The 13,586-nt window shown below is 37.4% G+C and overlaps 1 protein-coding gene across 3 annotated transcripts in view; it reads right to left on the bottom strand.

The window, feature by feature from the left end:
• Nucleotides 1-4,080: 4,080 nt before the first annotated feature.
• tspan4a (tetraspanin 4a) overlaps nucleotides 4,081-13,586 on the bottom strand; it is a 163,259-nt gene continuing 153,753 nt past the window's right edge. For all 3 annotated transcript variants that reach the window (XM_081605433.1, XM_081605432.1, XM_081605435.1), the window contains 2 exons: nucleotides 10,557-10,640; nucleotides 4,081-4,595 (listed from right to left, as the gene is read on the bottom strand). In XM_081605433.1, the coding sequence (XP_081461559.1) occupies nucleotides 4,527-4,595; nucleotides 10,557-10,640 (153 nt within the window). In that variant the 3' untranslated portion in view covers nucleotides 4,081-4,526. The remainder of the gene's footprint in view (nucleotides 4,596-10,556; nucleotides 10,641-13,586) is intronic.

Raw genomic sequence — 13,586 nt, 5'->3', positions numbered from 1 at the left:
CTCCTCAAAAGAGTTCTGCCTGCACAGAAAACGTAATAAAAGCATGTGTCCATTAGAGATTCTCAGAAATCCATTCATCCTCAGGTTGTATTGTCTCGAAACCTTAACTTAGGCCAGCGTGTACCTTTTTTTCATTCTCTCTTTCTTTTTTACTCTTGGTCATTCAAGGATAATTTTCACCACCAGAATAGTTTATTTTTCTAGCTGCTGTCACAGTAACTGAGCTGCTATTGACAAGAAGAGGACACAGTGACAGGCAGCACGAACCGAACTGGCTAAGTCTTCTGTTGTCAAGTTTTGTAGAACATGTTTTATCCTCCACAGTAAGCCTACAGATATCCGTTTTCATTGTTTCATAATGCTAACTCTGTGAAACCCTGCACTTGGCAGCTTTGAGCATAAACCGGACTTATGTCTTAATAAGAACAATTGAAGGAAGCAAAGATGCAAAGGGTATATTTAATGAAATGTCTAAAACCAATGCATGCACACTGGCAGCCTTGGTATCCATTATAATTCGCAACATACTGGATGTTTTCTGCCCTGTAAAAGTTACATAAAGCAACAACAATAAAAAGACAGACTCACCCCCTCTCATTTTTTGTGTCTAAAACACACATTTCTAGATTCCTTTACATGTTAAACAGAATACATCCAGCTGTGATCTTGCATAATCATGGCTCCCTTTTTCACTGCTATGTTGAATCTTTTATTGATTGTTACATTTGCATTCCTTTGACATTCTGTTAGCGACGTTGTTGTCTTTCCGGCCTTCATTCAATCAGATATTGTGACATAAAGTGATGTTAAAATGAAGTGAAAGGACAGTTGACATGATTTTGTGGTTCTGTTTAACACAAACATAATGCGGACATGACAGATGTGTGAATGCGTGCCTCTGATAGATAAGACGTTGGGGGAGGAAGCAGGACTTGATTAATACTCGAATGTCAGCTTCCTGCAGAGGCTTTACTGTACTCTGCGGCAAACACCAAAGACATTCATGTGTCACATCTTCAATATGGCATTTTCTTATACAAAATAAAGCCTTAGTAGGGTTTCCTTTAGTTAAAGCTTACATTGTACCTTGCAGAAATAGGCTCATCTTGCAACTATGAATTTCAAAATTTTCACTTTGGTTTTACCTGATGGACCAACACAAAGTAGCTAATAACAATAAACAGGAAGGCAAATCATACATGGTTTTTAAAGATTTTTAAGAATAAAAGTTGAAACATGTGTTTATCATTCCACTCTCTTTACTCAGATACCTCTAAATAAAATGTACGGAATATTTACATCACTCTAAACGCACCATCAGCGTGGTAAAACCTGGTGGTGGCAGCATCACAGTTTGAGGTTATTTTTACTCAGGAGTGAAAGGGAAGCTTGTCAGAGTTGAATCCGATTGATTGTTTGAGGCAAAGATTGAAAATTATTACACATTTTCTAAGAAAAAATGTCCAGAAAAATGTCCAAGAATATGCAGCGCTTTTAAGAAACATACTATCCCAAAAACCTTGCAAATGTAACTTCAGCACATCATATTAACCCAGAGAAACTTAACACAAATACATGCATCACTTTCGGATTTTTACAAGTAAAAAAAAAAGAGTAAAACTATATATGGATCACAAAGTACTTATGTTGGTCTGTCACCTATGATTATAATAATTAACTGTGGAGTGAAATGAGGTTGGAACAGGTTTAACTTGAAACAACGAGAGAAAGGTTCAAGGGGTCTGAACACTTTTGCAAGGGAATGTAGGTTGGCTTAAAAATCCCTCCCACTTCAAATAATAGCATGAATTATTCCAGAGTCTGTTGGAGACATTGTGGAAAAATTGAGTTTGACACAATTGGTAATAACCCCTGTTGCAGGATCATTTTCTTCTATTGAAAACAATGAGAGAACATATTACCATATAACATAATGCAGCGTGATTTCTTTTCATCAGTGATAATAATACTCTGCATAATCACTACTTGATCATTGGGTACAGTGGAAACTCCCTAAAGCAAAAGCAGCAGGAGGTGCAGTGTTTTTGGGTCACTCTTGCGAACTGGTAACCAGCAGGAAGCCACATAGGCTCAGAGGGGAAGAGTCTAATTAAAGCCTCTGAATCTTCATTTTCTGTGGGTGGAAAACCATGAACAGATATGAATGGGTGGAAATATAGTATATGCCTTTGGTTAGTGAACAATAAGTGTTGAGATGAGTATGGTTTCAACAGGGGAAAAAAAAAAAGCAAGACTATCCTTTTACATCCATACTACAGTTCTGGTCAGAAGTTTCTGTTAACTTCTTGTTCAAATGATATTCATCTTAAATTTGTGCATTTAGCAACGTTTTGCAACTGTTCTTTTTCCATTGTGGACTGATTTTAATATTATAAACAGGACTTTAAAAAATGAGAATCACACAGTCTAAATATTCTGTATATTATATATAATATACTCTAACAATGATATCTACATGCAAAGATGTAAGTAATTAATTCCACATAGAGACTAAAAAAGTCAGATATTCTTTAGTGAAATTGGATTAAATTAAGACACTCACCCAGTGTTCTCACCTGTGGCTGAACTAACTTATTAGAATCTGGGCTTTGACTAGGCATAGGATTTTCCATTTTTGAATCTCATGAAGTCAGATGGTCTTTGCTGAATTTACTGGTATGCTTTGGGTCATTGTCATTTTGGAAGGTCCATTTCTGCTTCAAGCTCTTTGTTTTTTTTTCAGATGGTCTCACATTTTGCTCAAATGTTTTCCTAAAGCATCCACTCCCATCTATAGCATTAAACTGTAAAATATATTTTACACTACTATTTTGCAAGTTTTTTTTTTCTGATTTATTGTATATCACGCACCTTTTGTGTGTGTGAGTTCTTAATGTTTCTGATTTGCGGAATACCTCGCACCTTTTGGGGCCTATTTTATTTCTGGATGGACGTGTGAGAAGTCGTAAATTTAATTTTAATTGGTTGCTTTACAGACACAAACTCAACTTTCAATCGTAGTCTGTACATTTTTAATAGGGTTGAGTTTTGGGTCATTTCTCATCTGCTCTCCTCATTCTAAAATAAGTTTGGATGTGTTTGTACTCCCAAATATATCATCTATTGCTTAATTTGAGATAACCTTGCTGTGTTGGGAAAGGTTCTGCCTCTCGGATTGTCTTCAGTTCTCTCTATCCAATTATTCAGAAGATACTTACCCTCCCAAAAAATTACCCTTTTCTTTATCTTTTTTTATGGCTGGTTAGCTATTTAAAGTAATAAAAAGCCCTGTAAAGTTCTTTGTTTCATTTCTGAAAAAAAAAAAAAAAATTAAACATACTCAGTTTGACTTTAGGGAGGAATTTGAAAAGTTCCCACAGTTTGATTGCACTTGAACTTCTGCTCTTTGAGGTCCATATAGTTTGGAGGCATTAAAAGAGAGAAGCAATTGAAGGAAACTCTTACCAAATGAAGAAAGGGGTCCAGCACCTGCAGTACTTGAACTTCAAACTGAGGCAGAAAACACTAAAGCTTTTTCTCTCCTATGGGCCAATTTAATCAAAATGCGTCTCTGGCGTACTCACTGGCTAGATTATGCTTGACTGCCCAAGATAGGAAATTTAAGAAAAAGAAAAAAAAAAGAAACTTAGGGAGTCACAAAAAGGGCCAGAGGAGACTTCAAAGACTGTAGATGAGTCTTTGTCATTTGAGCGGTGATTGGTGCTGGGGGGAAACTGCCCCAGGCCAGTCTCAGGGCTTCTGCCACTGCACAGCTCATTGAAATTCTCTGACTGAGACTTGGTGCAACCCTAACGTTCCATGTAAATGCAGCTAATAAATAAGCCACGGGATTCAGAGCAAGTGTGTTAAACGTATCGAATTAATGCGTGATTAGTCTGGTAATTACAAAATGTTTTAATGAATCTGGAGCGTCTCAGCAGAGGGACTGAATTAACCATTTTAAGCGCTGCTTCCTGAGAAATTTCCGTTATTATCCTTGTTTGTCAGCTGCGGGTTTAACGGAACTGCACATTAAAGACCTTCAGCTTTAGGAATGAAAACATGACGAGCGCTGATCCGTCGAGTCAAAACATTTAATTCACATCATCGCAGGAGACATGCACTTGCAGCACAAAACCCAGTGCGCTTTTCTCAGCTGAAGCTCCTATTTTTAAAACACATACAAACCTGAAAATAATTTAAACAAAACACATATTAAAAAAAAAAAAAGGGTTACGTTTGTTTTATACATGTTCATAATACTGTCTGATAAAATATATCACAAAAAATTAGCTTTTAACACAGAGCAAAATAATGAATGAGAGATAACACTGACACTGTGCTGGTCGATAGCAGGAGTACTGTGAACTGGTGACATCTGAGAGCCGATGTCACAGAGAGGACAAGCTTAGGAACAAAAAATAGTTTTTCATTGGAGAAAGTGGAGGACGCAAGGTTGGGAGGTTTTTGAGTCCCTTTTAGATGAGAAACAATCCAAGCACTCTGAAGGGCGGAGGGTTCGATCGCTAGGCGTAAAAAGTCTCTACTTTCACTGCCTGGCAGAACATTGTCATAGAGAAGACCAGACCCAGGATCTGCAGAAACACACAAAAAGCAGGGATTAATGGACTCACATGTCTCTGAAGATGGCTGCGGTGGACATAAAAGGAGAGCTTTGGATCATTTAGCACTTTGTAATATTGCTGGTTAACCATAAATGACAAAAAAAAAACCCATCATTTTCTGAAAGTGATGCATCCAAAACATTTCTTAGATCACAATAAGAGGAGAATTTCTAAAGCATTCACTGATTCTTTAAACAACTAGTATCTCCAGAGAACCTTTATCTTCTTCTTTGGTAGAATTTTTATTTATTTATTTTTTATTCTGACCCCCTTCATCCATGGGTTCCCTCTGGGTAGTTTTAATAAAGTGTTTTTTTAAGATACTTTGCATGATTTTGTAAATTATGATAATTTAATGCAAAGTTGGCATTTTTAATGGACTTTCAATGCAACTTTTAAAGCAACTTTGCATTAAAAGTGTCATTATTTACCGAATGACACTTCATGACAACTGTCATAAACATTCATAAAGACTCCTTTATGTTCATGACAGATGTTATGTCATGTTTATGTCATGTCAGTCTTATTCACACCCCTTCAAATAAAGTGTTACCGGATTCCTTAAGATATGCTATTAACGCGAGTCTGTTCCAATCTTTTACCCGCACTCTCTGCTTTATTTCTTTATTTACAAAGCATTGCAAACAGGCACATTGAGTTATTTTATGCCATTGGAACATTGCAGCATTTAACACATTACTAATATGTCTCCTATCAGATTTACAGCTAATGGCTTTTTTGCCTTCCTTGTTATCGGTTAGGCTTTTCAGCTCAGTACGGTGCAGCCACACATCAGGATAAAATACCTTGAAGTGTAGCAGATTTGAGCAAATTGAACTCTTTTTGCGGCGAGCCATATTTGCGATTGCTTTACAATTTAAATATGACTTTCTATTACAACCACAGCAGGTATATAAGTGACAAAAAGTAGTTTCTTGTAATGAGGTGAGACCCACACTTTCATTTTCATGAGGCCCAATACCAAGCGACTGCAAAATGAACCATTAAATTTGTCAGACGTACTCAGGGTCAGGACTGTGTTTCTAAACACAAAATATAAATGTCCTTCTGCTCTCTGTCAGTGCATTCTGTTATTTTCAATCAATAAATACAAGTTGGAGTTTTAGTTCCTATTACTGAGGAACAGCTGTGCACAGTTTGCCCTTTACCTGCTGGGAGTGGCAGTTCTCACTTAATGCAACTCCCAGCTGGGACAGACTGTCCTCAGTGCACCACAGTAATTCTGCCCTCAAAGGAAAGACTTAATTTAGTGGAGTTCACTTCATTAACCTCTATATGTGAAGCACTTTCAATGCAAATAATCATATGGTTTGTATAATGGCTTTCTATAGTGGAGAAGTAGAAAGATTTGAGTCAATGACTTGACTCAGTCAGCTGGTCTTTCTTGGAGAAATAAGACATTAGCAATTTGCATTACTGGGAATAATCAGCGTAATGAAGTTAGGATTCTGCTGTATGTCATTGGATCCTAATCTGACTATTGATTATACTGGAATATGTTAAACTGATCTGAACTGAATTTGAATTCAATTCTAAATAACTCACTTTGTAAAGTGAGTGCCCTAAATACGATTAAATTAAATAAATTAAACAAATTGCAAAATTATGCATTCATACATATTCCTGCCATTTATTCGTAAAGTCAGCAGTGTAATCACTTTTCTTTTGCTGCCATTGGATATTTATGTTTGCTTAATCTCTAAAGCAAGCAGAGCACATCTTTGAGAACTGGATGCTTTTTGCAGTGAATGTTTTCCATAAATATACCTAAATATGGCCTAAGGTTCTCCTAATGCATGCTGCACACTACCCATATTTACATGATGGTAAAATATGTTAGCAGAGAGAAAGATGCTGTTTTTACTGCAGTGGATTTTTTCCTTACGAACAAATGTTTAAGGATACTTTAGTGCCTGTAGTCCATGTAGGATAAAACATGACAGTATATTCAACCAGAACAACCAGCAGACCTAATTTTGCAAAAATAAAACTTGGTTTCTTACAAAAACTGCAGTTTTTTCCATCTTTTTACAACATCACATTGATGACATTTCAAGTCAAATCAACTTTACTTTCACAAAGCATTTCAACAACAAGGCAATTTAACATGGTTTACGTCATGATTCAGTTCTTTAATTTAATGATTCAAGAAGTGAATCATGAATTGGGTTTCACAAACTCTTTAAAGGCCTTTTACAGCTTATTCAACTTTCTAAGCACTTTTGGACAAGTTTAAAAGTTTAATGTCTTTTTATAGATTTTTCTTCAACTTGAAACATCCATCCATCCATACATTTTCTTTCACCCTTGTCCCTCAGTGGGGTCGGGAGGGTTGCTGGTGCTCATCTCCAGCTAACGTGCCGGGCGAGAGGCGGAGTCACCCTGGACAGGTCGCCAGTCTGTCGCAGGGCAACACAGAGACACACAGGACACACAACCATGCACACACACACCTTTAGACAGAAAGATGCAATTTAGACAGACCAATTAACCTAACAGTCATGTTTTTGGACTGTGGGAGGAAACCGGAGTACCCGGAGAAAACCCACGCATGCACAGGGAGAACATACAAACTCCATGCAGAAAGACCCCAGGCCAGGAATTGAACCCAGAACCTTCTTGCTGCAAGGCAACAGCTCTACCAACTGTGCCACTGTGCAGCCCTCCAACTTGAAACAAAGTAAATTTATTTTCATTTACCTGCAAAAACCTCAATCTATCATATTTTATTGCAGCAAAAAGTTTGACATTTTCCAGCGAAATGGTGACAAATGGAAGAAAAAGTTATATAAAGAGTCAAAACTTAAATTAAAACTACAATAGCTGACTTCATGAAAACTACGTTTGCTCGCATGCTGCTATAAACAGCTCTTATTCGTGGGGTATAAACACATCTCTGGGGGTGTCAAGAACTGTTAAGCAGCAGGATGTCAACAGTTAATACTCTGGAGTCCTGTGAGATTTGGCTTTTTTTTTTTTAGTGCACCCTGCAGGAAGCTGGTTTGGATTGAGACCCGGGGAGTTTGGAGGCTGGGTGAATACTTTAAGCTCCTTGTCTTGTTCCTCAAGCTGTTTGAGCAGTTTTAGCAGTGTGGTGGGCCGTGTTGTCCCGCTGTGGGAAGCCCCTGCTGTCAGAGCTGTGCTGTTTCCATTTGTCAGTGGGTTGCCTTTTCTGCCACCGTGTTTTAGATGGATGGTATATGTCAAAGTAACAGCCACACAAACCTTGAGACTCTAAATTTCCCTGCAGAACCTGGGATTGTAACAAGAGGAGCACTAATATTCACCTTCAGTTCGAACGAGCATGATCAGTAAAGTTATTAGATTTACATTCATTCTATAGTATGTTTATACAGGTTAAAGGAAATTTACGTTCACATTGAATGAACCTTAAAATATCTGACTGGTATTTAACTGAGTGTAGGGCTAAAAGAGCTTCCACAGAATGTTGCTGTTTGGTTTAAACTGTGGAGCACAACTAAAACAGAAATGCGTATCTCGACACAAATCATCTCTCACAAAAAATACAGTTTTAAAATTTAAAATGCTCAGTGCTGCTCTGAACTGAGTGTGTTCATGTATTTGAATGTGTAAATAAATTAAATAATACCCTTGAAAGAAAGCCTATTGTTTTTGCTCATAAATAAACATTCTTTTCATTCATTGAATTGTCCCTGAGCTTTTTATTTCATACATTTTTCAGCAGAGAACCAGTTAGGCTGCAGTTTGTGGCCTTAACAGGATCTCTAACGAGTTTTAAAAATGCTCTACCACACCTTGGTTATCACTTACGTTTGGCTAGAAGCACCGGGGATTATTATAAAAAATATGAATACCGTTTCTTTCCCCTTGATGCTGCAAGTTATAACAACACTAGAAAACAAACTGTGCCATAAATATTTCGGGCTTCTAAAATGAAGCTTTCTACCACCTTCACAAACTGGAACTGTGATAATGTTCTCAAAAAAGAGAAACACACTTCGATGTGCTTCTTGTTTACATTGTGGGAATAACTCTATGCAGCCTTGTCTTTTATAATCGGACTTGTAGCTAGATGCATTACCAATGCTAGCATAAAACACCCCACAGTTGTACAAGGTTGCACTTATAGAGGAAAAATGAGCGGTGAGTACAGTATGTGCATATTCTCAAGATGACACAAGAAAGAAGCAGAAATAATAGCTAAGATAGAAGAGAGAATTTAACCTAAAACGGTTCAGTTTAAGGTTGCAATACATATACAGGAAAAGCATACAGTAAATAATGCATGGTATACATACTTGAAACCTTTTTGGGGACCTTACAGAGATGTATTGCTTTCATTCCTAGAATGCACAGGTCCTTTATTTTAAATTCAGTGGTTATTTACAAACTTGAGTGATGCTTTAACTGGACAAACAGACTTTCATGATTTTACAGGCGTATTTACCCCAACATAGAGGCTATTCCAAAAACCTACATGCTGTTTACCTGGAGACTTACAAGGTATTTACTGACACCTCAGATTACTTTCTGAAGTTTACAGCTTACTTTTACAAGAACAGACAAGATGCTTGTCTTCTTGTGCTATCTTTTAGATAACTGTCTAAATGTAAGAGAATACACATCCAGATCTCACAAACTAATTTCTGGAAACTGTTGAGTTATTTACCTGGAACTTAGAGGTTCCAGGTAAATAACCTGTAACCTGTAACCCAGGTTACAGGTTACATTACCAGAGCTTACACAATACTTTCCAGAACTTACACGTTGCTTTTTATGGAACAGTGTACTGTAGTTCTGAGAAGTTACCTTTAAAATTGTTGATAGTGCTAGATCATCAGTTACTGAATGAAAGAGTCTGTTTCCTGTACGTACTCTTCACATTTCAGGAACCTAAATGTTCTGGGGAAAAAAGGTTGTACATTCTGTAAAGATAACCTCTAAAATCTGGAACGTAGGTACGATTTCAGGGTGTGACTATTATGCTTCAGAAATTGTCAGGTCACTTCAAAACCACATAAATTAAGTTCTGGGAGTTTTGGAAAATATCAGGTTGAAACTGAGCAAGTTAAATAAGACTGTTCACAAAAGTGACCAGCACAGGTTCTAGGAAAAATATTTTACACATTTTAAGAAGATATCGTGTTAATTATGGAAGATGTTTTGTAAAATCTCAGTTGCAGCTTGCAGACTCTCAAAGTTACAACTTCAAAACTCATCTCAAGGAATCTGGAAACTAATCTGTCAGTAGGTAGATTGTAGAAACTACAGTAAGCAGAAGCCATATTATGTACTTTACATTATTACTAAGCAAGTCTACTGTGTTACTGCATTTTTACATACGTAAAACAGAGACTATTATTCAGGGTGCCCCAATCTAAACTTCCCAGCAATGTTTTTAGTTTGTTACGTTTTGGTGTTGCTGACCAACAAGGCAGTGTTTGGTTCAACTGTTGTGACACCAGAAGATTCTTCCACTTTCGACAGTATGTGGCACCCTGGAAATGAGAACAGGCTGATATAATGCTCTGACTCAGCCGGCAAACACCACAGATCTTTGAGATAAATCTGCCAGTAATTACATGTTCTTTCCGGTTTTCATTTTTCCAAAAACGGTATTGACTGAAAATAAGCCTGCAGCATCAGGGGAGCATTCTGCACTTGATGTTTTCAGGCAACATGGAGTATGTATCCTCTCAGATTAAGGAAGCACATCACGAATCACTCAGCTGCAGGGGAGATAAGAGAATTTTACGCAAAGCCAAGCTCACTATGTGGTCCTCAGGAGGCTACCCACAAAACCCCCGAGTTCAAGTCTTCATGTTCCAACAGTGTGAGACTCATTCATGTCGTAGACTAAGCTGCTTTAATGGAAAAGACAGGAGAAAGCTTATTACAAAAAACATTCATTTTTAAAGCTGTCATTACCTGAGTGAGAGCTGTGCATAGAGCAAAGATCCAAAGTGCCACCAGGTTGTCGTTTAGCCAGTCCTTTACTCGCTCGTAACATGGCTGCGGAGACACATAACCAGAGAGACTAAGCCAACCTTAATAGATGATAAGAAAACACAGCTTAGGACAGCAAACATCTTCTCCATAACGATTGCTCTTAAAAAGGATTGCTCGTTTCCAGGAGCTTTGCTTTTTAAGATAAAGGTCAAGTACACATCAAATAAAACAGAAGAGTCATTTATTACTTTCTCCTTCCTCTCTGAACAGGTCTTGTTTTGAGTCTGTTTTACAAAAAAAGCATTCAAATCATATATTTATTTTGTGATGAATGATTGTCATTTCATTGCTGGGAAAACTAAAAGCAGAAAAAAATGTTTTTAACCCCCTTCAGATGTAAGTTGTGACATTTTTTATCCCCCCCCCCCCCTTCCAAATCAAAAGATGTTTAAGAACAGAATAATATCTTGTATCAGTCTGGAAAGGGTCCAAAAACCCTCTCTGAGGCTTTAAACCACAAAAGAAGTCATGATCTACAAATTTGGGGAAAGAAAACATAGTGAACCTACCAAAATTATTTCATGAACGCATCATTAGATCAAAAAACAGGGCTGAAATCATCCTTTGAATTTACCCATTGTTTTTGACATTTTTTGTTTTTACGACCTGAAACATTTAAATATGTTTAAAAGGCAAAAACTGTGAAAATCTGCAAAGGTGTAAATTGTCTCTGGGAGTACTGTCTTTTGAAACTAACATTTTCTGCAAAGAAAGGAGAGATGCAATTACAGAGCTACGTCTCCCAGATCAGTGATATGATGAAAAGGACATCTACTATCAAAGCAAAGTAAGTGGCTTTCTAAGTGTTACTTGCTATATGGCTCAATAGACCTTTCACTGACATGTGTGTCAAACTGTGTGTTGGATTATGATTAATACACTGCAGCATGTTCGGCCTGATGCACTGTAGGAAGGAGGAGTGTTATCAAAACAGGCCACTGCACTGTTCTAATTAAATTATTCATTTCAGAAGACGTGACGCGATGATTGTGCTATATTTCAAATCTTCTTACACCGAGAAGCTGAGTCAGAGCTAAGGAAACCAAACACAATCTTCTCTCCTTTTTACTGTTGCTTGAAGTGTCAGTGAACCAGAAAATATATATACCTGAAAAATGCTGCTGGGTTGGATCAATATGGAAAGTCATGCAGTGGGCCTGAATTTAAGACAGGTTTGGGGGTATTTATCACATTGTTGTTCAACTGCAACCCTCCTGGATCCCAGAGTTGCAATGGAATTGATATAAATTTATATTTTATGGTTAGACTTCCACTGCAAACTCTCATAAAACAGATTTGTGACCTTTCAGTGTAACTCTCAGCTCTGGGATTAAGCCCATTTACAGCCATCAAGCGCTTCATCAAAATAGTAAACTTTAAAATAGTTTTAATCAGTCTACCTGAGCACCAGTGGTTTGTTAGGAGCTCACGTGAGGCATTTACCAGATAAAGAAAGATAATTTCTCCTGAAGTCATAAAAGCTACAGACAGGTCTGAAGTGAAGTGAGTGCTTAAATCCAGAAGAGTTATGATGTTTTTATTTGTAACCAATGAACTCTTTCCTACTGGTAGTCTGTTTATTGTAAAGAAATATACTAAATATCATTGCATCGAAATTACAATTTGATCTTGCCATGTATAAATGCATAAAAATAGTCTGTTCGTCATGGGTCATCAAGGTAACAGATCCAGCATGGAAATGAAACATGTTTCTGAAAAGCAACGGCCTTCAGATTGTTCCCAAAGATACAAAAGTGTTCCTAGGCCAGATTAGATACATGTCGCCGCCTGAGAGTTTTGCTTTGGCCCAAAGGTCTCCTCCTAGAGAAATGTTCCTGGAAACATTCCCGGAGCAGTTTGCGTTTTTGTAGCCACCACAGCCTTCAAAAATGTCCTAAAGATTAAGACTAATTCTCTGTTTCTGTTCATTGTGATGTCCAGTCTAAAATAAAAAGTAGCATTCAAAACTTTTTGCTCAGTCTCTACTGAGCAATCTTGCATACAAATATAGAGCAATGTGTTTTTATTTTGTGTTGCTTTAACATTTTAGGATATTTGATGCTTGATTTGTTTCTTAGATTGATCGGCTATTAACATGTCAGTTTGTTGGCATGTGGAATTTTCTATAATTGCAATCGGGTTAAAGATTTCAGGGAAATAAAATGTGTTTTTTGATTTGCCGCTGTAAAGAAATCAGCAGAAAATTGGCGTAATATCAACATGACACTAATACCAGACTACACCTTCTGTTTAGATGTGACCGACAATCAGTTTTAGAGAACACATCGGGCTTTCAGTCGAAGGTGAAATTACTTGGTTGCACTCACAGGTATTGATTAGCTCCAGATTTGACTCTCAGGGACAAAACGACAAAACATAGTGGGCGTGCAAACATCTCAGTGAGGGCCTTCAGAGGTGCAAGCGTAAGCTGAGCAAAATGTGTCACCTGAGGCATAAGAAATAAATAAAATAAAAAAACTGGAAACAGTGACAACACTATAATAAGCAAGGGTTTGTATCTTCGCTTACATGATTGCAGACTCAATGGTTACTCTGAATTTTGGTTTGCAGAACTGGCTGATAAAATGCATTTGACGAATTTATTTAAACCAAATGAAATAAATACTTATTTTGAGGAGTAATCAAAGGACCTTACTCATGAATTCTTGCAAAAGGAGTAATTAAGGTCTTATTGATGGATAGATGTCTGAGTTGTGCCTGGATCTTACAGTTACAATAGGGAGCTACAGATAGATCTGATGTGCTGAGGACCTTCACAGTGTAAGAGTAGAAAACGTTGCTGTTGAGTGCAGCTCCTTCTCTCTGAACAGCAGGAAACCAAAGAAGCTGAGCTGAGGCTGTGCCCCGTCAAGCCGAAATGTGAAGGAAAAAAGTTAACCAAATTCATGAAGCTGAGGAGTCCTGACGGTACGTTTTATAAAAACGAAA

This window comes from Poecilia reticulata, chromosome 3 (assembly GCF_904066995.2).
Source record: "Poecilia reticulata chromosome 3, P_reticulata-male-v2, whole genome shotgun sequence".
Lineage (NCBI taxonomy): Eukaryota > Metazoa > Chordata > Actinopteri > Cyprinodontiformes > Poeciliidae > Poecilia > Poecilia reticulata.
The sequence above is the reverse complement of the archived record's forward strand: the minus strand, read 5'-3'. Positions and strand labels throughout refer to the sequence as shown.